At 41.3% G+C, this 27,468-nt stretch overlaps 1 protein-coding gene across 3 annotated transcripts in view; it reads left to right on the top strand.

Moving 5' to 3' along the window:
• Positions 1-27,207, top strand: part of pcsk5b (proprotein convertase subtilisin/kexin type 5b) — a 92,054-nt gene extending 64,847 nt beyond the window's left edge. The window contains exons 21-37 of one of the 3 annotated variants that reach the window (XM_074637843.1): positions 6,272-6,374; positions 8,723-8,859; positions 11,428-11,628; positions 13,361-13,429; positions 19,935-19,995; positions 20,076-20,221; positions 21,108-21,308; positions 21,579-21,662; positions 21,844-22,030; positions 22,123-22,337; positions 23,253-23,495; positions 23,611-23,844; positions 23,933-24,113; positions 24,203-24,420; positions 24,754-24,854; positions 25,105-25,315; positions 26,644-27,207. In XM_074637843.1, the coding sequence (XP_074493944.1) occupies positions 6,272-6,374; positions 8,723-8,859; positions 11,428-11,628; positions 13,361-13,429; positions 19,935-19,995; positions 20,076-20,221; positions 21,108-21,308; positions 21,579-21,662; positions 21,844-22,030; positions 22,123-22,337; positions 23,253-23,495; positions 23,611-23,844; positions 23,933-24,113; positions 24,203-24,420; positions 24,754-24,854; positions 25,105-25,315; positions 26,644-27,065 (3,014 nt within the window). In that variant the 3' untranslated portion in view covers positions 27,066-27,207. Of the gene's footprint in view, positions 1-101; positions 2,373-6,271; positions 6,375-8,722; positions 8,860-11,427; positions 11,629-13,360; positions 13,430-19,934; positions 19,996-20,075; positions 20,222-21,107; positions 21,309-21,578; positions 21,663-21,843; positions 22,031-22,122; positions 22,338-23,252; positions 23,496-23,610; positions 23,845-23,932; positions 24,114-24,202; positions 24,421-24,753; positions 24,855-25,104; positions 25,316-26,643 lie in introns of those variants that run through there. The other 2 variants (XM_074637842.1, XM_074637841.1) reach the window with 2 other exon arrangements.
• Positions 27,208-27,468: the final 261 nt, after the last annotated feature.

Genomic DNA, 27,468 nt, shown 5'->3' with positions numbered 1-27,468 from the left:
GTGTGTGTGTGTGTGTCTGTGTGTTTCCGTGTGTGTGCATGTTTACCCCCTCCCTTCCTTCCGAACTCCCCTCGTATCTCTTCTTCCTGGTCTGTGGAAAGCAAATGAAGAATCTTGGGCGGAAGGCAGTTTCTGCGTGCTTGTTAAAAAGAACAATCTTTGCCAGAGGAAAGTGCTGCAGCAACTGTGCTGCAGAACGTGCTCGCAAAAGGGGTGACGGGACGTACTCACTGGGCGTAAAGGGAGCGCGGGGGGGACGTGGGGGCACAGGGGGCACCCCTCCTTCTCAAACCCCCCCCTCCCTGCCCACTCATTCACAGTCACATAATTTATAAGAGAATCTGTGCCTCTTAAAGGGACTGCATCGGAGGTGCGATGACAGGACTACAACAAACCTACCTTTTTTCTGTACTGGGACACACACACGTGGTCAGGGTGTAAAATGACTGGGACTTATTTCAAGAACAAATGAAAACAAAAGTGAAAACAAACAAAAGAATAAAAGTGTCGGTATTTTGTGACCAAAGCATCGATGCCAAAATAATTGAACCTTCTTTTTTGTTGCCAGTGTAGGAAGCATAGCTTAAAACCAGGAGCCACTCAGCCTGTGAATCTCTGAATACGTCTGTGTGCATTTTTATTTTGGCTCCTCTTCCTTCTCTCTTTCCAGTGTTAACGATAAACAGATGGAAAGTGAATATACAGTAGGGAAGGCTCTGGTTTTTCTGCCTGTAAATATACGTCAAAGGAAAAAAAAAATCAAGAAGCTCACTCAGTAATGTGAAAATAATGTCTGTCTGGGCTGACTTTGGCTGTGTAGGGGAGGGAAGACAAATTCACACACACACACACACGCACAGACGAGATACATACGTACCACACACATACACTAATAAACATGAACTCAGACACACAAATCAGCCACCACTTGAAGTACAGTGTCACCGTATCCTGAGACTGATGCACGTTACTAACCAAAATCACCTCATTTCATTTATTTAAAAACATAAACCTGCCCTCTGAATAGTGTGTGTGTTTGTCTTTATTGGTGTGCGTAGGAGAATGCCATTAATTCTTAATGTAAGCCCAGACAGCATTGATTCATTCCAGAGGTACTACAAGACGAGTCGATAACCGTTCCTTCCGGAGCTTTCTGCAGGGAAGGAAACGCTGCAGAGAGGTATAATGAATTTGTGGTACTAGGGATGCACCGATGCCCATTTTTGATTCTAAACTTTTGCCCAAAACGGAGTATCGATTCCATCCATTACTGTGACAGAACAATTTAAAGCTCCACCATTACTTTGTTGTCACTGGATAAAATAATTGAAATATAACTTTGTTACAGGGAACTGCACTTCTTCTATGTGTTGTTTTTGTTTTCCACATACTCTATGTAACCCCCATAAAAGGGAATTTAGTCCAATAATTATATTTGATCAGTATCGGTGCATCCCTACATGTTACTGCTCTCAAATATAATAGAGTTTTAGAAGTTTCTACTCTTCGTCATTCCATTATAATGGCAATGCATATCAACTGAAGTATTGCTCTACACTTTCAACACAGAAGGTCAATGATCGGCACAGAAAATGTTCTGTCGTTATGTTTCATGTGCAGGTAAAGGTCTCTGACAGGCAGAGAGATGGCAAACTGCTATGGTGCAAATCAGACTGTTCTTTCTGTTATTTCAGAAAAGGGGTTTTGTTCAAAATGTAGATATTGAAACACATTTGGGAGCAGAACTTTTATGTTCAGTCAACCCAAAAAAAATCTGAAAACAAACACAAATCAATAAAAAAAAATTTCCGTCATAACTGTTAGAACTGAAAGTGAGCTGACAGCATCTCTGCAGAACCAGGAGTGTGTCTGAAAATCATATTGAGCCAAAACTGTACTTGTGTTAAGGCCGACAGATGTCTGGTTTCTCCTCCTGTCCGTCTCTGAACCTCACCTGATGAAACTCAAAGGTTATCCTGGTGGTGCTTGTTTCTAATAAAGAACAGCAAATATAATGTTTAAGATTCATATTCTATTTGTGTGGGTTTTCACACCTGCAGCTTGAGCATTTTCAGTATTAGATGAATTGTTGTACTGTCAACTGGTTATGGTTCTTGATGATTTGTAATAAAGATTGATGACTCCCCTGTTTTGGTTAACAAAAACTTATTCTTGGTCATTGTTTAAGATGACTTGAATTGACTTTAGATCATGTGGTAGTAGACGCACACACACACCCCCCTCGTATAAAAGCTGTTTTTATTGTGTACCTGTGACATATCTGTGACAATGCATTATTAATGTTACTCAAAGTCCTAGTTTTGAAAATCTTTTTTTTACTTAAGTGTTCTTATTAAAATGTTTAATCTGTTCATGTTTTTGTTTTCTTTTCAGTTTTCATTGATTATGTTGACAGTGTATCATTTCATCCATTAGCACTTATGTTCATCAGTTTCTCCCTTCCTTTCCAAAACATTAGGTTCCCCGTTTTCACTCTATTGAGTTTTTTAAATGTATTTTTTATAAATGCATGTAAGGGAATAACATCATTGAAATTCACATCATTGCTTTCAGACACTTTTGGTTTTTCAGAGCTCGATCAGATTGATGAAATGATCCACATGCCCCGGGCAGAGCACTTACAGGGAGACATGTGCATTGACTATTAGGTGGAAGTTAAAAACAGGTCAGCGATGCAAGGTTGGTGCTCCATTATAGGTGCAACCCCTGAATGTAGAACTTTTTTTTTCGAGTTACTCTTTCAATTTTACAGCATTTTCTTTTTCTTCTTTCTTTATTAGTATTATAGCAGTAGATATCAACAACTCCAAGGCTATCATTCAAATAATGTCAACATATACTGCTACCACATCAGTTCTGTTTGAGGAGGAAACCGATAACTTTCCTGATTATGAGAAGTCACATTTAACCCATAAGATACAGTATATATCGTTAAGTAATGATGGTAGTATTAGTAGTTATATTGAACATCCACAATAAAGCAGGTGTTTATAAGTAATATGGCCAAACTCCCTGTAACCCCCATACAACTGTCTTTTGGTTTGTTCCTATTCATGTTGTAAAGCTGGTATATTGTGTATAACGTTGGCAAATGTGTAACCGCAAGAATTTGAGAGTGGATTTTGCTAAAATCTTTCTTTTCAAGAGCTCGTTGATGCTGTGAAGGTTACACTGTCATATTCATTTCTCTCACCCTGAAACGGTGTGAAAGAAACGGTGTAATAAGTGACTCAACACGATTTATTTGTGGGTATTATATACACTGGTATCAGCGCCAACTGTTGATGCACAAACTTTGCATGATAGTTTGTGTGAGAAAATCCCCACCAGTACGATTCTGACCTGTTTTATGAATCCAGCACAATTTTCTGCACTCAAGACTCACATGTTTTTTTCTACAGTCATTATGCTCATTCATTTAGGAATAAAAAAGTCTACATCCTGCTCATAAATGCTGATTTCAATCCTCACCAAACTTCAAACAAATGTTTCTGTTAAGAGCACGTCTTGTCATGACTTGAGCTCCCTCCAGTGCTGATTCTATCCATAATTAACATTATCCTGCCAATTTTTTGGCATCTACTGGCTCTCAAATCATGTGGGGAGCCATGAGAAACCTTAGTTTATCATGCTGTAGCTCCTGGGCGGGCAGCACTGTGGCTATCAGTATGGCTTTTTTGGTACTTCCCACCCCATCGCCACAGAGATGAATAATGTCCAACTTAACTCAGGTCAAGAAGAAGGAACAATTCCCGGTCGTAATAAATTCACAATATTAGATAAGCAATATGGGTAATATTTTCTTGACCCCCTGCGGGATGTAGTGAATATATAATTTTTTACCTCTTACTTTCTTGGACCAAGAATGTGCAGGTGTCAGGAGGTAGAAGGGCCAGGGAATTGGGATTCAGGACCAGGTGTGGTGGATGTCAGTGTGATATCCGCCAACAGAGCTCTCTCTCCTGACAGAGTAGACTGTCAATGTCCTCGCAAGGTCAGCCGAGTCCATAACAGAGGAAAAGTTTTACTCCCCTGAGTGACAGGCTCTCTTTCTTCTCCGCTCCATTCTTCTCCCGTCTGGCAGTGGGAGTCCAAAGTGTCTGCTTTTGCTGAGTGGAGTTGTGCGGCTTTGCGTCCCTTGAGAACTTGGCTCCCTGTTTGTTTGTGTGTGTGAGTGAGCGAGTGAGTGAGGGGGAGACAAACAGAAAGACAGGGAGACAATTTGTGTGTGTGTGCGCGTGTGTGAGAGTGACGGCGTTTATTCGGAGGCTGTTTGAATGGTTTCAGCAGAGCTCTACTGAATGGGAAGCCACTGCCTGTTGTGTTTGTAAACAAAGAAGCTCTTTTGTTTTGAAAGGAACAATTGAGCTTTTCACAGAAAGCCAGAGAGCACAGACAATCTCGCCGCTGCCTTGAAGGATGCTCACACACTCACAAAAAAACAAAAACAAACACACAGCTCCATCCTTATGCCTGAGCCTGTGTCTGTCACCTTTGTCTAATACAAAGGTAGGATAGGAGAAAATGTTTATGCCTCTTTTGTTACGGCTCTTTTCAATGTTGCCAAGTGTGAAGCTGAAGGTTGATGGTTTTGCGGAACTTCTTTCTCAATCCTTTAGCAACTTTGGACACAATAGCTTATTATGTGTGTCCTGGGTAAATGTGACCAAAGTTGATTCACATGGCGTAGGAAAAGATACTTTGGTAAGCATGGTTTGATGTCCATGTTACAAGTCCAATAAGTATGATTTCTACTGATGCATATTGTGGAATGATAATGTTCTATATCTACCTGGAGTGTGATGATGCTTTTGATCAATGTCAGTGACTCAACAATTGCTTTTCCAGGTGTTGAGATTTCTGCACAAAACTCATTTCCAGCCTGTACAAAAACTTTCCGACCTCCCAACAACCTACGCACATTTGCAACATTTTCAACAGCGGAGGATGTGGCAATGCTGTTGCAAATGACAAATTGGCATTATTACAGAATGTTGCTTTATGATATGGTAGATGATTCTGTTGCATCTCGGCTCTAATTTGCAAGCTCACTTCTCCTGTTGGCAGGCCATTAAATAGGCGTTATCGGTCGCTAAGCACCATAGATGTGGGTCAATAGGGGCCTACTACACCCAGAAGTAGGTTAAAAAAAGTTGTGGTTTTGTTGCCTAAACCTAAAGAAGCCTTTTTGTGTGTGCTCAAAACATAATGTTTCATGCAGTTTTACGTGTTAGAACGTGTTTCGCTTTTACTTTTACAACGTAGTAGGTGTAGTAGGCTCCTAATGATCCATTTCTATGGTGCTTATAGCGACCGATAACGCCTATCTAATGGCCTGATAACAGTCAAATCGGGTGCAGTAGCTGGGTCAAAGACCTGCTGATGTTGCCATATTCTGGTCACTCATACAGGTCATTAAAGGTATTGCTTACGCAATGGCCCGTTTAAGTCTTGAGCTCAAATCTAGATGTTTTAAGTACAAATAAATATTTTCCAACTGACTTCTCAGCTTGTCCTGTTCAAGGTCAGAGAGGTCGCCCTGAGGCAGGGTGCACCAGACAAATACATGTTCATCTAAACTGCATGTCTGAACTGTGCGCAGGAATCAACACAAACGTGGAGAGATCCTATCAGTTTACATATAAACATACAGTATATCTATAGATATATAAGTACATATTTCTGTTATCTGTAGAGTAGAAGTTTTGTAACTTCAACCTTGTGATGGAAATCAGTCATAATGTGTGTTTGATTAAAAAGTCTTGAGTTGTTTCAGGAATCTTCCCTTTGTCTTCAAGCTGAAGGCCAAAACAAAATCTGAAATCCAAATCATATCTGTTTACTGTAAAAGCACTCAGCAATTAGAAAGTACGTCTATCACTGACATTTTCAAATTTGCCGTTTTCAAAGATGTTTTTAAGCCTGTGAAGTGCTGAAAACAAGACAAAGAGAAGAAGAAGACAACAAAAACATATAACTGAATCCAGAGGATAATGAGTTGGACCTTCAATGAAATGTAAACAACTGACTGTTGGTTATAATTGGTGAAACTAGGACACATCACATCATCAACTCAAGTCACTCAAATAAAAAGAAAGCGATGAGCAAACACATAACAAAGCTGGTAAAACAAATACAAATAAAGCACACAAAACTAACTGAACAGGGATTTCTTGGAAAAGTGGTTCTTGAAAGAACTTGAGGCAGCAGGTGTGAGGTCATGTTGTTCACTATTGCTCTCCGTCTGTAGGAGAGTACATGAGTCGACATGGACAGTGCCACCTGTGTGATGCTACCTGTCTGCAGTGCACGGGTCCAGAGAGAGAGGACTGCACCAGCTGCTCCACAACACGGTGAGAACCACTAACATACAAACATCTATATTCAAAAGTTGAAAGTAATACAGCTGAGGAGGGAGTCTTATTTGTTTTGTCTGTGCAGTGTATCATATATTTAATTCTATCAATTTGTAGCAATTCTGCTCGATTTGAGTTCTGCATTTGATACGACCACGATATCCTTATAAATCGCCTTGTGAACTGTGTTGGTATTGGACACTGCACTTGCCTGGTTTTGCTCCTATCTCTGACAGATCGTTCTTCGTTTGTAATTCTCATCCCCAGCCCCCCTCTCATGTGCTGCTCCCCAGGGGTCCTTTACTAATATCTACAGTATTTATAGGATATGCTTCCTTTGGGCCAGATAATCTGTAGTTATAATATTAATTTCCACTGTTATATGAATGACATGCAACTTTCACGTGACACATTTTCAGACGTTTTGAAACTTTGTTTCGACATGCAAATCATCAAGGTAGTACAATCATGCTTTCTCCAATTTAGTAATATTGCAATGGTTATTCATTTTTTTTTTATCTCAAGCAAACCATAAAAGATGTATCCATGCTTTTATCTCGTCACGTCTGGACTATTGTAATTTCCTGTATTCTAGGCTCAGCCAAAAGGCCATCTCCCGTCTCCAGCTCGTCCAAAGCTCGGCTGCTGAGACAAGCTATATCACTTCCATCCTTGCAATGCTACACTGGCTACCTGTTGCAGCCTATATAATTTATTTTTAAACTTTTACTAATTATTTTACTAATTATTTATTATCTATTAGGAGAAATGGAATAAAATATGCAGAACTATGTTTTCATTAGTGCATAATAACTTGAAACATGGCCAACATGTGCCTTGCTCATACCTTCATCTGTCATGGTCCTGGGATTTTGCATTCTGTTTCCTGTTTTATTTTGAAGGTTCACTCTCCTCATGTGTCATTTCCTTTTTTACTTCCTGCCTTCGTGTGTTTTCCCGCCAGTTTTGATTGTCTGCCCCTCCCTGATTAGTTTCACCTGTCCCTCGTTAGCCCTGCTCTCTTCAGACCTCCTGCTCACCTGTCCCCTCAGTTTGTTAGCCTTTTGTTTATTAAATCATTTAACTGTACCAGTCAGCGTGCTACTGTATCTGCATTTGGGTCCTTCTCCTGCTGCCTACACTCAGAACAACACCATAGACCGACTCGCGCACTGCATGCCTGCGCTCCTCAGGTACCTACCTGAGTAACTTATTAGCAAACGCAGCAGCCTACCTTCTTTGTCGAGTTTTTGTCCCTCTTTTTTAAATGTCTATCTATCTATCTATCTATCTATCTGTCTGTCTGTCTGTCTGTCTGTCTGTCTCTCTATCTATCTATCTATCTATCTATCTATCTATCTATCTATCTATCTATCTATCTATCTATCTATCTATCTATCTATCTATCTATCTATCTATCTATCTATCTGTCTGTTACTCACTAGTAGTGATGTCACACCTGTAGACCTTTCAAACAACCTTTATTACAAATGTAGAAAGCAGCTTAATATTGAAATATTATATTCAGCTTTAAAACAATTAACTGCACATTTTTTATCTGTTCAAAATGTACCTTAAAGGGAGATTTGTCAAGTATTTATTACTCTTATCAACATGGGAGTGAGCAAATATGCTTGCTTTATACAAATGTATGTACATATTTATTATTGGAAATCAATTAACAACACAAAACAATGACAAATATTGTCCAGAAACCCTCACAGGTACTGCATTTAGCATAACAAATATGCTCAAATCATAACATGGCAAAACTCAACAGCTGTCAGTGTGCTGACTTGACTATGATTTGCCCCAAACAGCATGTGATCATCATAAAGTGGGCATGTCTGTAAAGGGGAGACTCGTGGGTCCCCATAGAACCCATTTTCATTCACATATCTTGAGGTCAGAGGTCAAGGGACCCCTTTGAAAATGGCCATGCCAGTTTTTCCTTGCCAAAATTTAATGCAAGTTTGTAGTGTTATTTAACATCCTTTGTGATAAGCTAGTATGACATGATACCAATGGATTCCTCAGGTTTTCTAGTTTCATATTATGATGATTCACTCTACCTTTAAAACTGAGCCCGCTACAACCTAAAAATTGCAAGTTGCATTAATGCAATAAAGAAATTAGTGGCGTTAAAACAAATTTGCATTATCACGTTAACTTTGACAGCCCTAATTCAGCTAGTAAGTTTAGATAACTAAACCGTATTGTATTTGTGGTCGGTTTGTACTGCTTCTTATTTTAAATGAAAACAGTTGCACTGTAAATAGGTGTATTATTTACAGTGGCTGAGGCTGATTTTGCATGTTCATCGTGAAACACATCTCCACCTGCAGGCTCTTTGATGACGGACGCTGCGACATCCGCTGCCAGACGGGGCGTTATGCCATGGGGAGGCAGTGTCATCTCTGTCACCACACCTGCCACGAGTGTACCGATGAGGGACCGGACAACTGCACCAGCTGTGACAGAGGTACACTCACCTGGGTCAAGATTTGAAAACTGCTATTTTTTTTTTACCTTGTTTAATAATGAAATGCTCATTCATCCCAAAAACAACTCAACATTTGTATATTTCTCATTGTGTAGATCACAATTGCACTACTTTAGCTGACAGGACCAGTTGGTGCAGATAAAACCATAAATACAATCTTATATATTTAAACAATTCCCTCCGTATAAAACCCGCACGCTCTTACCCTTTGAAATGACACAGGTAGCCTATTTACAGAGGTTCACTTAAAAACCCATCTATCTAGCTGTGACTGGAGTGGAAGTGAAATCGTGCTTTTTCATGACATCACATGGATCAAGTTGAGGCTCATTTGTGCCAGACTCCACCAATAAATCCTCTGAAGGTAAATGTATCTAATTAAAGCAGTAATTCAGCCAGGGTCTGCTGATAGATGTGCTAAAAAAGGGGGGAATCAGTGATTTGTTTGTTGTATCCTGACGCAAAGGTCAATGCACATCTCTCAGGTTTTAGGACGAGCTGTGTCTGGATTTGATGACTTCCCTTCTGGTGCGTTTTATGATCTTAGCATCCTGTGCAGCCAATCCAAAAAAAAAAAAATCATCAGCGTGAAAACAGTCGTTATGACAAAACCCGGACGTCATTAGAGGCTCACAGCTGAGGAAATATCAACTTGAAGGTGGTAGTAATAACTGTGTTTATCACAGTGTCACAGACAGTATTATGGCTGTCAGAATGAATGTATTTACACTGGGGAGATTATGTTACGCACACACACACACGCACACACACACACACACGTTAAGATGCCAGACAGCCAAGTATAAGATTAACACCCAATTTTGCCTTCACACACACTCTCTCTCACTTTCACGTGTGCACACACACACACTCAATTAGCCGGTTAGTTTGTCAGACTGTTTGCAAATGTGGTTCCATTTTAATTACAGGTCTGTCTGAGGCTCAATGACACATAACAATAATAACATGGAGAAACACTCATCTGTCTCTCCCTGTGTCATTTCTCTCTCAAAACAACCTCTCTTATCTTGGCCAGTCTCACACACACACACACGCACACGCATACTGGTACATCCGTAGCAGACACTTCTTGATACTGACCTTTGATAGTAATGTGGAGTCTTGCACCTCTGCTGTCTCGAGAGGAGGTAAAGAATGAAAGAGCTGCAGAAGGGAGCGCAACAGAAGAAGGGAAGAGGTGAAAACAAGAGAAGATTCAGCTTGTCAAGAATATGAAAGTGTCCATTTCAAAATACTGACACACTCACAAAAGCCCAGACAGTCACAGACAACACACACACGCCCAGACATGCCTGAAATTATAGTCACACAAAAGTACAGAAGTTCTTTTTCATTTCTATGTAAGCAAAGAAACAGGCTGGAAGGATTTCAGTCTTATGAGTAATTGAAATCCTAATTGTGAAATTTAGGGGCGCCCCATGTACCAAGGCTGAGTCCTTACCTCAGCGGCCCGCGTTCAAGTCCAACCCGTGTCCCTTTGCTACATGTCGTCCCCCTCTCTCTCCCCCTTTTCTGTATATGTGTCCTATCCAAGGCAAAAAGCCCCAGAAAATAATCTTAAAAGTGAAATTGAACCTGTACTGAACTGTTGATGTTGAAATTTCAATATCACTGAATTTATTGCATTGATATATTTTACTTTGAAAACATGTCTCAATTTATGTAGTTTAGTTTAGTCTCCTCATTTAAATTGCCTGATAATCATTCATGTCATTTCAAGATTTGCAATATAAAAAACATTTTAGGGCTCACAGATTTAGACAGTGTTTGATTTTCCAAAAAGTAGCAAGTTGCTCACATTTAGTAGTTTACTTTTATATTCAAAAATTCAACGCGAGTCAAAAAATCCGGTAGCTTTAATTGGATTGGTCAAATTCAAAATGGACTGTGAACATCTGGGCTACTAAGGATTGAATGAATCTGAATGAAATTGATCACCTCTGGCCTATTGGCAAAAAAAACCCATCAATGAATAAATAAAAATAAATCATCCCAGAAATACAAGTTCAAGCAATATGGAAACTCTGAATTTGTAAACCCTCAGAAAAAAAACCTAGTTTGGCTATAGCAAAAAAAAAAAGGGTGGTATTTAAGTCACATAAATCCAGATATCAGACATGCTTTTCAAAGTTTTATCAATTTAGTGTTTTTTCAATTTCAACATCAAGTATTCAGTAGTGGTTGAAATATCAGTTTCCTAAAAAAAATTAATTTAATTCACCTTTTTTTGCTTCCATACATTTCTACCCTGTTTTCTTCTTTTTTTTGTGTTTGTGTCAAATGTTCTTAGACCAAAACATCCGTATCGAGGCTTTCTAATAACTGCTCAGACCTGCAGTAAAAATGTTTTGTCTGCTGTAACTATGTTACTATTCAATGTTCATATATAATGAATTAGTGAAAATAATTTGTGTACATGTTTATGACTTTCTGTCTGCATACCTGTTTTGTGCATTAGCTCTCTTTGTTCTTTACTTTCCAGAGTCCTTGTCCCTTTACAACATTTTCTTTTCTTACTCCCTCTAGATAAGTTTGGGGGGTCCAGGTACCTCTATCAGAGTCAGTGTCGGGACGTCTGTCCAGGGGAGTTCTTCCACTCTTCAAGGAGACGGTGTGAACGCTGTCCTTCAGACTGCATCATCTGTTCATCAGCAGTCCACTGCCTCCACTGCAGCCCAGGACACAAGCTCAGAAACGGCCATTGCGACCCGTTGGAGTGCAGTGCGGGTGAGAGAAGCTGATAGAGCCACAAAGTACTCAGAAAAGTGCTCATTTACTAATGTCACTATAAAAATCACTCTTTGTTAATAGAAATGCTGAATAGGTGGGTCACCACTTTTGAATAATGTTTCTTGACAAAAAATAAGCATGAATGAAAAAAATCCCATCTACATCTCACTATTGTTGAATAAATGAAGAATTGGGGAGGATTTAATGAAAGCTGCTGCTGTTGCTCAGCACCACGGTCACAGAGCTGCGCTGCTGAATTTGGCAAACGTCACCTCAGGGAACACACATGTAGCACAGTGACCTCATTTTTAAAGCAACTATTAAAACTCAAATACAAAATATGCCAAAAGAAAATATGCCAACACCCAGGGCTCCAAGCCACAACTGCATATAGTATATAATTATATGCATATATTGACCAAAGAATAGGAAACTATTGGCTTCTTTGAACTAGTAAACTGTGGTACTAAAAGTGTTTGGATTTCAGTGTCACGTGTGAAAAACGTGCAGTTCAGAGGAGGAATTTTAAGCTCCTGAAGATAACTGATAATTCATAAGGTTTATTGGTTTGTCAGTTTACAACACAGGGTTGCACAATGAAGTATATGTTGTAGCCCTTTCAAGCTACACACACACACACAGAACATATATATATATAAATATTTAAATTGGAATAAAATAAAATGTGTCCATGAGGTGATTTAGATCATTTAAATGTATAGCAATGAAGGAATCTGCATTGTATCAGAAGACGAATGAAACACTATTCATCAATGCATAAACACACAAAGAAAGAATTTAAAATGCCCCTCCAGACAAATACAGTCGGTGCCGATGTATTCTTGCTTCTACTTCGTGTTCAATGTATTCAACTAAATAACATTTGCGGAATTTATTTAATACCTTCAGGGAGATAGTGAAAGATGAACACATCACACTTTATCTCATCCTATCAAATGTGAATGCCAGCCAAAGGAGGATTAAGAAAGAGCTGAAATGCCTTGAGTGAGATGTTTTTTGAGATATTTCAGATAAGGAGGAGAGGTGGAGGTGGGGAGTTACAACTTCATGACATTGAATGTGAGACGGAGGTGAAGGGTAATGATGAAAGTTTGTTTGTATGTGTATATGTATGAGTGGGAGGATGAGACGAAAGTCTTATCTTATGTAGCAGGCGGGTCTCAACAGGCCTCACAGACAGCTGAACTCTGGAGGAGGCGACACATATCTATTGCTATTAATTTGGCAGTTTTTCTCTTCCTTGGTATCGGAGGCAGAGCGATGGCACCGCTTTGATTGACGTGACATAAATTAAGTTCAGCATATAAACATCACAAAATGAAGCATGAATGTAAAAGTTGGCAAATAGTGTCATTCTAAAATAAGCCCAAGCACCGTTAAACTGGCAGCGTGTTATTGACTGATGACAAAAAAATAACATCACAATGGTAATTTATGAGACAGGTAGTAATTTGATTGTCATGTCTGTAAGATATACTGCACTCCACTCAAAACATCTGTGAGTCATTTGATGTGACAAAGAAAGAAATGTTCAGACTTGAAAGGTTTTTTTTTCTACCCTACCAAACCTTACTTCAAACAACTGTCATCCAGTATTGAGCAATTAACATCAACTCAAATACTTTTCACAAAATGGACATATGTTATTTCAGAAATTTCTTATGTGTTATGTATTTTAATCCACTATTTGATCTGCTGTTTTCATCAGGTGAGATTGCAGATTCAGAGAAAGAGGACTGTGTCTCCTGTGACGAGGGCTGCAAACAATGTGAACGCAGTAAGTAGACCACATCTTTTTCTCTCTTCCTGCCTCTTTCACCGTCTTCATCGATCAAAGCATAGAAACAAAACTAAGTGCACTATAGCTTCAGCAGCAGCTACATGCTGCAGCTACATGGCACACTAGGGGTGTAATGATGCATCGATCTGCATCGATATATCGAATCAATGTTCCAATATCGTCATCCTTTAGAGACGCCTTTATTTTGAATTTCCCATGGCACGTCTGTCACCATTTCCGTCCGAGCGCACCTCTTTCCTATAGAGCCCAGTAAAAAAATTGTCAGATCATTTAGTTATTTTTTGTGAGTTGATATAATTGTGGGGCTGCACGATGCAAGAGGGTCGCAGGTTGAAATCTGGCTTGGGGCCCTTCTGTGTGGAGTTTGCATGTTCTCCCCGTGTTAGTGTGGGTTTTCTCTGGGTTCTCCTGCTTCCTCCCACAGTCCAAAGACATGCAGGTTAGGTCAATTGCCCGTAGGTGTCAAGGTGAGTGTGAATGGTTGTCTGTCTCTATGTGTCAGCCCTGTGATAGTCTGGAGACCTGTCCAGGGTGTACCCGGCCTTTGCCCAATGTCAGCGGGGACCAGCTCCAGCCCCTGAATAGGATAAGCAGTTACAGATAATGGATGGATGATATAAATGTAATCATCCATCAGTTTTTGCCAAATTATGCCAAAAACGTTCTGCCTATTGAAGCTTTAACTAGCTGTAGATTTCCTGAATTATCAGATACCATTAGAAGATCTAATGATTCTCACTTTTTGCAGGACTGATGTTGATTATCTTCTCTACAAGGAACTGGTCAGAATAGCCAGAATAGCATGCTGGCTTGCATACTGCAAAATACGACCGGATGTAGTAGGACATCCTGGTATATTTGGCATACTGCATTTGACATACTATGTATTGGGACATACTGAACATTTTTTCTGGCATACTATGGTAGTATGGCTATTGGAACGCACACCTAATTTATGTCAGAGGCAGATGTTATCTCTCCCACAAAGGGTTAAACAATATATATTTACCACTCCTGGATCAAAGCTGCCAGTAATTATTTGTCCTTCCATTGCCGGTGCCCTCTATACCGTTAGTGAATATCAAAAATCAACATGCCTTTGTATACAGCAAAACAAGACACTGAAGGGCTCTTTTTGTTCTGAATGGTGTTTTGAACAAGATCTGTTGTTTTTATTCCACATTGTGAAATGTGAAACTGTACAGTATATAATATCAGTATAAATGTCATTCCTTGTGCTCGTACACCTCACCCCGTCAGCACAAGCCACATAAAGACGACAGTGCTTCCTTCTCCCAGAAACAGTTACCCACATACCATAGAAAGTTGTTGTTGTGCTGAACCAGTCTGAGGTGGAGACGGGCTGTTATTATGTCATTATTCATTCTGGGTGGAATATCTTTCTTCACTCTCACCCATCCCCCCACCACCACCACCGCCTCCCTGCCACCCACCCGCTCTTTAGTAATCACTATTCTGCCAGCTAAACAAGTCAGTCAGCAGATTAGAGATTGGAGATGATTGGCCCTGTGTGACGCGATGCTACGGGCTAAAGTGAAGATGAAACAGAGCGTGTACTGTCTGGCACCTAATGTGTGTGTGCATGCTTACACTATGTCCTCATTCGGCATTTCTAAGCTTTACAGTAATGTGAAGACATGTTTGGGACTTCTTGGGGTTAGGAATTTGAGTGTAATTCTTAAATCAAAATTAAGATTAAGACATGCAGTATTACGTATTAAAGTTCACCCCAAAATGTTATCTTTTTAGGCATGCTTATGAAAACATTGCATCGGCTCCAAAAAGGCAACAAATCAACACAAAAACTCTGCATGTGTTTTGAACCAAACATTTGCACTTGAGGTTTGAGGTTTTAGTTTCATTTTGGGTGAACTATACATTTAAGATTAAGCTTACAAATTAGTAAATGAGCTGTGTGTGTGTGTGTGTGTGTGTGTGTGTGTGTGTGTGTGTGTTTGTAGTGAGCTGTTTTGTGAGAACTATCAATGAGCTCGCCAGCCTGACAGTGTGTGATAAGATGCAGCAGCCCCTCCTTAGTCCCATCTCCCCCATCAAATTACTTCACTGCTTCTTTTTATATCGTCATCGGCTTTATACCCATTAATCCTCTTTGCATACCATATTCTGTAATCATGGAATAAAGGTTCAAAAATATTTTATAACTGGATCAGTCATGTTTTGAATCTGTCTTTTTTTCACGTTAAAGGATTTTTTTTCCTTTTTCCAAATCGAGGGTCTAAGGACAGAGGATGTGGTATGTGCAACACGTTCTCATCCCAACTCGTCACATACTGACGCTTTGTCAGACCACTCTGCGTCACTTTTCGGTTGCCATTAACACGCGCTTAAAGGGACTTTTTGTAACTTTTTAAGCTTATAAATGTACCGGGTCGGGACACATGCGCACTCGCGTGTGGCCGGCGTCTCCGCTCCTCTGCCTGCTCGCCTTCACTCAGACAGAGCGCGTGTTCTCGCTCAGCTCGCTCCACCTCTAGACGTGAACGCGCGCTCACTCCACACTGCAGAAGAGTTAGTTTAGCTCTGAGAATATCTAGTGAATGTACAGTGGACGTTTGTGCAGAAATAAATGCTGCAGCTCCTCCAGACCAACAGAGGTTTCCCGTGTCTTGTGAAGTGACGGAGCTCTGCAACGAGGTACATTGTTGTCTCGTTACCGACCGGGTGCTGGTGTCTCCCTGCTCTCTCCGGCTGCGGGCGGAGAGAGCAGGGAGACACGCTGCAGAGCCCCGCTGCCTCAGCCTGCACTGAGGCAGGAAAAGCCAACACTAGGATCAGATCTAAATCATGTTCACGGAGAGACCTTCGTCTGGTCAGCTAACATTACTGCCAAGCAGCTGAAATATAGAGTGATATTGTGGTTTTAGCTGACGTGTGTCGCCTCACTGTTTTGAGCGATGCTCGTTCATTTCTATTTAGAGCGAGCAAGCGCGAGCCCGATGCTGACTTTCGTGGATTTCACGGCCACAGGTGTCGCTGTTAATAAGCATTTCTGAAAGTTACAAATAGTCCCTTTTAATGTTGGGAATTAAACAAAAACACTTGCTTGGATTTAAGTTTAGGAAAAAAACAACATGGTTGGGCTTAAAATTACTACATTTGTTCAGTGAAAATGTGACTTGACGTTGTGAACACAGGACACAAACGAACAGCTGATTGTAACGTGAAAGTGAAAGGTAACGTACGGGACTCCTGGATAAAAGCCCTGTGTATTTTTATTTCTATTTTTATATAGCGTCAAATCATAACAAAAGTGATCTGTTTAGGCAACAAAACCACTATAGTTAGGTCTAGGAAAGAAATGCATGGTTGAATTTAAAAGTACTATGTTTGTACAGTGAAAATGAGACTGAACGTTGTGAACACGGGACACGAACGAACAGCTGATTGTAACGGGACACAAACGGCAGTCTCCTGAATGAAAACCATGAGTTTGTTGGCTAAAGGGTGCCTTGTGCGTTGGTATCAAATGCAGACGGCCATGACAAAGCGTTGGTATTTGACGCCCTGAGTGAGAACAGGCTGGTATGCTGTACAGATTGCAAAGCCCCCTGAGGCATGCAGTATTTGTGATATTGGGCTATATATGTAGACATGACTCGACTCTGTGTAATTTAGGGAATGGCAGTGATGCATGTGTCTTGTGTAGCCCGATGATAGGAGTTCTCTCAGACTGGCGAAATCACCAGTTGTCTTTTTACCTGGGATAAGAAGCCTTCATTATCTCTGCCCTCCTTGGCACACGGCTCCATGGCTTCCTCCGCTGCTGACACATCTCTAATCAGTCTGTGTGCTCTTTTCCTCTGAACTTCACCAATCCTCCTCCCTGGGTGTCTGTGTCCTTACTTTTTCTTCATTCCTTTGCTTACAACATCAACACATGCTGTGCAATGCATTATGATTCGTTTACTTTGTTTCAATATTAACTACTATTGATCTTTAGTAGTCATATCAGACTTCCTACAGCTCCTTTACTGTGGAGCTGCTCAGAGGCTGTTGGACGTTAAAGTTCATCTCACCTCCAGTTCTCAGCTGTGTTCCTCTTGAATGTTTTACTTAATTATATTCACACATCTATTCTGTTTTTGTATCAGCAATCCACTTTTCAAACACTTTGTGATAAGGTGATTGTAAAAGTGAATTCATCCATCCCCACCCCTGACTTTGTACCACCTCTTCTTACTAAGTGCTAATCACTTTAATGTGTGACTGTGTTTAAGTGTAATATGTATCTTGTGAGTGCATGTAGACGGTACATGTGTGTGTATGAGTGCTTGCACATTCCACAAGTGCATACTCGAGGATGTGTGTGCCAGTTTAAATTCTGATGAAATTCCTCCTCCCCTGGCGTTCACAGTTAATATTTATGCAGGAGCTATTTTCTCTCTTCACATAGACACCGCCTGGAGGCATGATTTCCGGCTCCTCTGTCCCTCCTCCCACCTTTCCTTTGTCCCAGTCTCTCTCTGTATGAGTAATGGCTTTCACAGGTAGTGGCTTGTCGACTGCATTGAAGTGCAAACCAGTGCAGTGTTAAGTTGTGGGTGCTGGAGGAAGACGGAGAGAGGAATGGGGTGTGGGGGTCGATGGAGGCTTTTCTGGAGAGGATGAACGTCCCTGGGGAAAGTCTGCAGAAGGGGCTTTTTTAGTAGTTATTTCCATCTCGTTCTCTCCCTCCTATCTCTCTCTCTCTCTCTCTTTCTGCTTCCTGCCTGATCTTTTCTTTCTCTTCCCCCCTGTTCTCGCTCCCTCAGTCCAACGATGTCAAAACATCTCCAAGGACAAAGGGATGACAGCGTGGCTCTTCCTCAGTTACCAGTCGGATGGTTTTGATTGACAGCAGGAATGAATTAGTTTGGAGGGAAAATGAACTTTCTCCTTTGGAAAAACCTCTCACACACACCTGAATTACTTAATATCCTCTGCATAGGTTCCCTTAGTCAACAATAACAAAAAAAAAACACATTAACAGCAAATATGCAAGTGTTTTACATAACCTGTCACTCACATTATGCTTGTTTTTGTGTCGTTCAGCAAAAGTACACCTGCAGTGCAAACTACACACACACACACACAAAGACAAGAGCAGCAGCATCTGGCTTCTGACTTCTTGAAGAAAGAGATACTACAGACATTTCAGTTCACATCAGTAATGTCTGTTAGACTCTTTGATTTTTACATTTGTTTTAGGGCATCACATTTAACACTAGTTGGTTCTACATTAATCACACTCAGCTGATTGATCTGTGAGTGCTTTTCAGTTATACAGCAACTCAACACATGTATTGTGTGTTGTCCGAGTGCCTCCTGCTGGTGGGTTTAGAAAAATGACGGTGCTGCCCTTAGGTGCAGAGAGATGAGATGAGGTATTTTCCCACTAACACTTACCACCACCGTAATATTATCTTTATATTAGTTTGTTATTTTCCCTTTTTCAGTGTGGAGAGAGACGTCAGTGCAAAAAGGGTAAAACTAATACATCAAATGTGATTTGAACGAGGACTGTCACGATTCACGAATACCATTTGTTTGGGCTGCCGAGCTTCGGTAATAATCATCAGCGAATATTCAAAGCTTCAGGGAGTTGAGGAGCTGAGGCTCGAGGCTGCTCTGTCCGTACTAAGCGTCTCATCTCTTCATCCCTCTGTGTGTGAGAGTGTAGATGTACCACAAAGTCACGTTTGTGGGCCCTCTTCCCCTAAACGGCAGCGTTTTGCTGCTTTCTCCATCGATCCCATTTAGCCTCTGCGTAATGCCGCCTGCGGAGGCCTCCTCTCTGCCCTTTCGGTCCAAGCCTCAATGGGTTTCGCTCGGACATAGACAACGGCGAGGCAGCAATTAGAGCTCTTGGCTCGTCTCTATGACATGGAAGAAGGCAGGGTTGGAAATTAACTTTTTTGTCCACCTGCCGCTGTGGCTGGTGGTCTCCAAAATCTACCAGCCACTCAGTAGATGACCACTGTTTTTTTGGCTGGTGAGTGAAGCAAATCTAGTAGCCACTTGCATATTTTACCAGCATTTGGCTGGTGCTAATTTCCAACCCTGGAAGGACTCCGCCAGACATTTCTTTTTTTTAGCTGAGACAGACGGCATAGCGCTGCAATACGTCTTTCGGTTTAATTAAATGTGTTCATTTTTGATGATTCTGTTATTTTACAGTATTGTTTGTATTGTTATTTGTTATTGAATAAGAAGTATTTTCCAAAAGGTTTGTATTCCCGAGGGGTTAACAATAAAAAACGAATATCCGAAAACCAAAAGTAAAAATCAAAATCGGTCCAGCACTAATTTGAACGGAAGCTGCAACAACTGATATTAAGGCTGATCCAATAAAGGCTCTCTTTTGTCTTGCCTTGAAATTGCAAACCGCTATTTCACTAAGAAATCCCAATATGCCTGAACTGCTGTTAATGATTTGTTTAATTTCTGTTCTTCACCACAGAGGACTCAGGAGGTCAGGAGCAGGAAACGGTTTGCCTCAAATGTGAAGATGGTTACTACCAGTAAGTCTCTTTGGGTTGCGTTTCATTGAATTGCACCCCCATATTCATATGTCCTCATATTGATACTATCTGTCTTTCAGGTTAGGCTCAGACTGTCATCAGTCGTGTCCAGATCGGACCTACAGTGCGAACGACACCATGGTGTGTGCTCCGTGTGAAGACAAACAATGTGTAATCTGTGACCCGTCCCAGTGCTACTGGTGTGAAGAGGGATTCTACGTCTTTGGTAACATATGAACAATTTATAATTTTGAGTGATGGTGTGAATATCAGCTGGAAACATTTCTGGGGACTCCACATCTGATTTTGATATTTTTAAAAATGTTTTAAGGGCGCTTTCACAAGCCATAGTCCGTTTGGCTTGTCCGAATAGGAGTGAAATTGAAATTTAGTCTGGTTCGGTTTCACAGTGCACAAATTAAACACGAACAAATAAAAAAAATATTTGCTGAGGGGCGTGTACGAAGGAGCAAATGTATCTTTTTTTGTCTCAAGAGCTGCCACTTCAATACAGGGAGTCGCAGACTTTGATATATTGCTGTTGAAGTGTTTTTACTTTGACATGACATTGATCTACTGTGTGTACACGAATCTCCTCTCCTCCAGTTTTCCTCGAATTACTTCATAAACATCACTATTTTTGTGGACTTTATTCAGCACATTCTGTATGTTCTCTTCGGCCCAGATGTCAAGCAAACATTGGACTTATGCAGAAGTCCAGGTCAGTCCTCTCCCACTCATGTTATCCTGTTGTTTACCTGTATCCATCTCAACAATTGCCCACACAGGCAGTCTACGTTTAGAAACGAGACCACCTCTCGCAAGCGGTCACGGACCGGTTGTTTTGCTCCACACCAGAGTACGATTACTGCGTTCACAAACGAACCGCACCAGAGTTTGTTTAAAACAAACTAAATGTTGGCTTGTGAAATCACCCTTAAATAAATGTACACATCACAGTAAAAGATCTCCTCTGTTGGCCTCTATGATCACAAGCATCCAAGTAGAAAAGTGTCGGATGACAAATTATTTCTTTCATTAAAAGGACTTTTCTTTCTTCTTCTTTTCTAATGATATTTAGAGGAAGTAAAAATGTGTATTTGTGTGTCCAGATGACAAGTGTGTGGATCACTGTCAGGAAGGTTTCTTTGAGGATGAGGAGAGCCAGGACTGTGAGCCGTGTCACCGCGCCTGTCGTACCTGCGGAGGGCCAAGATATGACGACTGTGACACCTGCGAGGAAGATTTTATGCTGAAGAACGGGGAGTGTTTAAAGGGCAGACAGCTCTGCTCTGAGACACACTTCACAAACAGTACGGCAAATGTTCATTTTATCTCGGTACAAAATGGTGTCAACATAACCGATTTGTCTCTACTTGTACTTGTAAAATGTGATGCTGACTTTCTACAACTTCCTTCACTTTAACATCAAACCCAAAAGCTGTCAACTACTGAAGCATGCAGTGTAATATACTCAATAACACATCCTTTAGTCCTTTTCATCCTATGGAGGAGGAGTCCCCTCATTTCTTCCTCTCGTCTGTGTCATTCATGTCTACATATTTTGTCCTGTTTACCACCAGGTCAGGGTGAATGTGAGCTGTGCCACTCCTCCTGTAAGACTTGCTCTGATGCAGGAAAGGATGACTGCAACAGCTGCTATGCTGGTAAACATTTACTGTCTGTATGCCACATTAGACTGAAACTACTAAAATGTTTAGTTGGCTTGTCTTGTTGATGTTTTAGGCAAACTTGCTATACATGTTTCTTCTTTAGCAGGCAGTGTGAGACAGGATGATAAAGACTATCTTAAATTTAAACAACCTGTTGTTGTCTCTCTGTCTTCAGATCATTTCTTGACGGCCCGACAGACCTGCACACACCTTTGTCCATCTGGTTCATTTGCCAACAAGGCTTCCAGCCAGTGTGAAGACTGCTCCAAAGGGTGTGACACGTGCAAGGACGCCCAGTCGTGCCAGCGCTGTCGCAGTGGGCTTTACCTCCACAATGGAGTGTGTGTGGTGGAGTGTCAGAGGTGCTTGTCCTGTTTTCTCATTTCTAAATTTGCACATGAACACGCACCATAATAATACATCAATGATGCCTCATTCTCTACCTCTTTCCCAGAGGATTTCCTGAAGAAGGCTTGTGCCATCCGTGTGCCCCAGAGTGTGCATCCTGCCAGGGGAATTCCTCTCACTGTCTGAGCTGTGAGAAACAGTACCTGCTGCTGGACCACTCCTGCAGGTCTCACTGTCCAGCGGGCTACTACGCCACCGGGACAGAATGCCGTCGCTGTCCAGCTCAGTGTAGAGAGTGCAATGAAGACGGCCTGTGTAAGAGTAAGTACGCTGGGTAGGGAAATGGAAGATGTAGAGAGGAGGATTGAAGAGAGGGGTTGTTTTGAAAGGTGACTTGGTTTAGTGTTGAAGTAGCTGAAGATAAATAGAGATGCAGAGAGCCTCTTCTTCTCTGCTCACTGGACTACAAATAGTTGAGCCATGAAGCCTAAAAGTAAAGGAAGTGAGGACCAGAGGGAAATCAGGAAGGATGGAGGGAGGAATACAGGAGACATTAGAGAGACGATGAGTTGGGGAAAGATAAAACGGATCAAACCAACATTTCTTTGAGTAATATATACAAAATGTATCCACTTTAGACAGACATGTTGTACATCTTTGACTGAAATTCACAATAAACTGTACATCTTAGTACTAAACTACCAGAGAAAATGATGGGTCTTAAAGAAATGACATGACGATGCTTTATGTAAATGTATCGGTTTTCTTCAGTGGTAGTTGTATGGTTATCATCATGGGCACGTTGGTGCAGTGGTTAGCACTGTCGCCTCACAGCAAGAAGGTTCGATCCTGTCCGGTCCGGGTCTTTCTCTATGGAGTTTGCATGTCCTCCCTGTGATCGCACACCAAAACATGCTACCTGAGGGGATGAAGAAGAGATTAGAAAAAGTCCAGTGTACACACAAAGAGTTCGGAGTTGCCTTCATTTTGGAATTTCCAACATGTGATTGAGCTACATGAGTGAAATATTTGGAAATTTTAAAAACAAACTGAAGCCCAAATAAAAGGCTACTTTTAATACTTAAGCCCCGTTTCCACCAAGAAATGTCAAACATTTTTAGGATGACTCATCATTGGTTATAACCGTAATTGGGAAAGTCCAGTTTAAGATATTAATATTTTTTTAAACAACACTACTTCTTCCGCTTCTTATAACTCTCTTTCTCTCCCTCCCAGAGTGTGCCCAGTACTACTTCCTCCATCAGGATAAGTGTGTGGACGATTGTCCCGTTGGCTACTTTGCCAGCGAGAAGCAACAGGAGTGTGTTCGTTGCCATGCTGATTGTGCCTCCTGTGACGGACCGGGCTTTGATGACTGTGATGTGTGTCGCAACCGGAAAGCTGTCCGTTACAACGGAGAGTGTCTGGCCAAGTGTCCCAACAGCACTTACTATGATGCGACTACAAATGAATGCAGAGGTAGGGAAGGTGGAAGTTTATTTTAATCGCACAAAATGAAATAAAATAAAAAATACTACTCCATCATTACAGGATTTCTTAGTTGACTGTGTCTCGTTGCTTTTCATGTTCCTAGACTGTGACAGGTCATGTCTGACCTGCTCGGGCCATGAGCCCTCATCCTGCCTCAGCTGCGATACCAACAGGCGTAAAGATGCCAGCGGACACTGTGTGTGGTTCAGTGAGTGCTTACTGAGCTCATACATGGACCATAATGGGGAGTGCCAACAGTGTCACAAACTCTGTCATCGCTGTTCTGGGCCAGGCGAAGACCACTGCCTCAGCTGCAACACGCCACACTTCCTACTGAGTACGTTATCGCAATAGATAATGTTATGTTTCTTATCGAGCTGAAGGAAACTTCTCCTTTCTTAACATTGTAACTTTGTGTCCATCAGACAACACATGTATGCAGGAGTGTCCTGTGGGTTACTATGCAGAGGGCACGGACGAACGCGTGTGCGAGCGCTGTCACTTCAGCTGTAAGTCATGTATCGGTCGTCACAGCGTGCAGTGCGTCGACTGTAAATCTGGATTTTTCAAGCAGGGAAGCAGCTGCGTCGAAACCTGTTCAGAGAGGTTGGAAGAACACACATACACACAAAGTCTCCTCTTTGTTTTCATCAAAGAACACCATAAACTAAGCAGATATCCTCTCTCTTTTTCAGTCACTTTGGCAACACCACCACCATGTTTTGCGAACGATGTGACCCCTCTTGTAGCCAGTGCTGGGGTCGTGGTAACAGAAACTGTCTGAACTGTCGGGAGGGTTACGTCTACCTGATGCAGTGGGGAAAATGCCTGCAGAGCTGCCCTCCAAGCTACTACCAAAACAGCCGGTCCAAGACCTGTCACAAGTGTCACCCCACCTGCAAGACCTGCAGCGGTAAAGGAAGCCTGTCATGACTTATTTCTGCCATGTGTTTTTTTAGGATTTCACATTGTTGAGCATGAATTGTTGGGTCACAGTGTCCTGCCAGGATACCCCAGAATAAAATATTTGATCACATATATTCACTCTACATATATTCTCAAATAAGTGTATAATGTGAGCCACAGTACTATCATAATGAATGTCTTCTCTATCAGTCCCCCCCCCCCAAGCTATGCCACACTTCTGCTGCACATTTTGATAAGCTTTAATCTGGAAATTCCAGTTCAGCCATGTGAGGACATTTGACAGTATTTCCTTTTGTGTGATATCTCTGTGTCGTTCCAGATGAGGGCGCTCTGGCCTGTCAGTCCTGTTATGAAGGCTACACGTTTATGGGAGGCATCTGTGTGTCCCAGTGTCTCGTAGGCTTCTACGCTGCTTCACAGGTGACATAGTTTGTGTCTGACTTTCTTTACAAAGAGTGTTTTAGTTTATATTCAACTAATTATCACTTTCACCATGAAAAATGAATAGCATATTAGAGCTATAGCTGCAGTTTGTCAAGGCTCCTCTTTAAGTCACGGAGCAGTAATTGGAGATAAAATGTGTGAAAGTGACATTCAGCCTGCGGTGTAACAAGTTATGTGTGAAAGTGACTTTCAGTCTGCTGCGTAACAAATTATTCTGTTGCTTTAGGTCTCTGAGTCCGAACACGATGAGCCAAACTGTAAGGCATGTGACGTGTCCTGCCTGGACTGCCGAGGTCCCAGTGTGTGGAACTGCACAGTGTGCCCCGTATTCGAGATCCTGTCTGATGATGGCCGCTGCTTGTCCTGCTGTGGAAATGAGACACGCCACGATGGTAAACAAATACCCAGGGAATGCTGTGACTGCAAAGTCTCACGAGGTAAACCAGAACCCACACTAGAACACAGACTTCCAACAAAACACACAGATACAGGCTGTATCATCAGTCACATTCTTTCAGGGCATCTTTAATTTGTAATGGTTGCGGCCCTGTATAATTCATCTAGATGATAACCTTCCCACTGTATAGTATCATCTTCCTGCCAAACAGGAGTTTCCATTATTCTGAATGATGGAAAATATGTTCCGAGTACAAGGAATTTCCCAAGCTTCCCTGGCCTCTGGCCATCACAGACAAGACTGTATTTCATTGAAACAAGACTCTCTTAAAACATACAAGGTTACATCAGAAACAAACCCAGTAAGCAGATTACATTTGATATTGTAACCAGTGCTTGAAGTGGAAAAAATAAGTACCATTACTCCACTTATTCACATGTTGGTGTGTGAATCTGCAGGTATCAACATATTACATTCTGAATTTCTACAGTGAATAAAAGACACTATGAGATGTTGGGTTTGGGGGTCCTCCCCTGAAGGTTTTTTGACTTAAAACTATGCAATTTTACATGATTTTGTACCATTATTATTACTATAGAGTAGATAATGCACAAAAAGCTTAAAAAGAAAACTTGCTATAGTTAAATATTTATTTTTGGTCTATTATTTACACATCATTTCATATATTTAATTCTTCTGGAAATATTTGCCCTGTAAAATCATATTCTGTAAATCAAAAGAGCAGATTCACAAAACGTTTAAATAATGTTTCATTAATTATTTGTTCACAAAAAGTTATGACAAACAGTTCACTAATTATTTTACAAATTACAGCACCCTCGTTCTCACCATGCCGTGCGGTGCATCGGCTCGTCCAGATGCTCTCCACATTGTTTTTATGTACATGTATACTAGTGGTGCAACGGTTCAACAAGCCCACGATTCAGTTTGACCCGCAATGATTTATACGTGTAAGAAGTTACAAACAGTCTCTTTAATGGTGAAGTAGGCCTATGTTCAGATAATTGCGTCTATGTCTCTGGCAGCTCATCAAATAATTAGCAGGCCTGTATTTAATAGTGGTGCAATGGCTCAACAAGCCCACGGTTCGGTTTGTACATGTCATTGATTGGTTCGTTTTTATACCGTTTTGCCGCGTCTCATATTAGCTGTACGAACTAGGGATGCCAAATGATTATGAATCTCCCAGAGAACCTGATATGGAGAGGGCAGAAAAGAGTACCAGCAGCTTGTGAGAAGTGCCGGTGCGCAAGAAAAAGTCATGGTATGCCAAATTGCATACCGGTGAGTACCGGCCCACTTCGAGTCCTGCTTGTAACCTAATGGTGTGCTCTGTATCCTTCTCAGAGGAGTGCATCCTGGGTGTCAACTTTGTGATGAAGGAAGCCGAGGAATTAGAGGCAGAGGCTCAAGGCAGAACCGCCAAACTCTTTGTCACTGCCTGTGTTCTACTTATCCTCGCTGTGGGCGGAGGAATCTTCCGCTTCCTCAATGCTCGATCGAGATCACTTGCCATCGCACCCAAAACCAAAGCTGGAGGCTACAAGAAACTGGACACCAATGGAGTCATTGCCTCACAACCCACCACCTCTGCATTTGGGGAGTACAGCGACCGAATCGTTGAATGTGAGGATGATGAGGAAGACGAGGACATTGTGTACATGGGACAAGATGGGACAGTGTATCGGAAGTTCAAGTACGGACTCTTGGATGAAGATGAAGATGAGATTGAGCTAGAGTACGATGATGAGAGCTACTCGTACAGATGAAAAAGCACAAATGACCTTACTGGAGAAAAGTAGACGTTCCTTCTTTGAAGTCTAAAAATGTTGTGAAAATAGTTTCTCACCGTTCCTCAGATACATGATGTCTGTTTAATTCTGTTTAGAAAAGTTGGATCTCTTCAGATCATCTTAGCACAATCAGCTGGTGAAGGAGGATGACGAGCGCACAGCAATGTTTTTTAATGACATCTCATTTCAGAGACATTTACCAGCCAGTTACCAATTAATATGATAATATTTATGATGAACTGAAATTCATTGTGACCGTCATCTGAGACGTCTGACAGATACGGCTGCTGGGTCAAGTTGGATGTTGACTTACTAGTGGTCTGTCCTCAACATCAATAATTTTGGTTTACTGTTGGATTATGGATATTACCTATTCCTA

This window comes from Sebastes fasciatus, chromosome 6 (genome assembly GCF_043250625.1).
Source record: "Sebastes fasciatus isolate fSebFas1 chromosome 6, fSebFas1.pri, whole genome shotgun sequence".
NCBI lineage: Eukaryota > Metazoa > Chordata > Actinopteri > Perciformes > Sebastidae > Sebastes > Sebastes fasciatus.
Note: the sequence above shows the minus strand (reverse complement) of the source record. Positions and strands in the feature narration are given on the sequence as shown.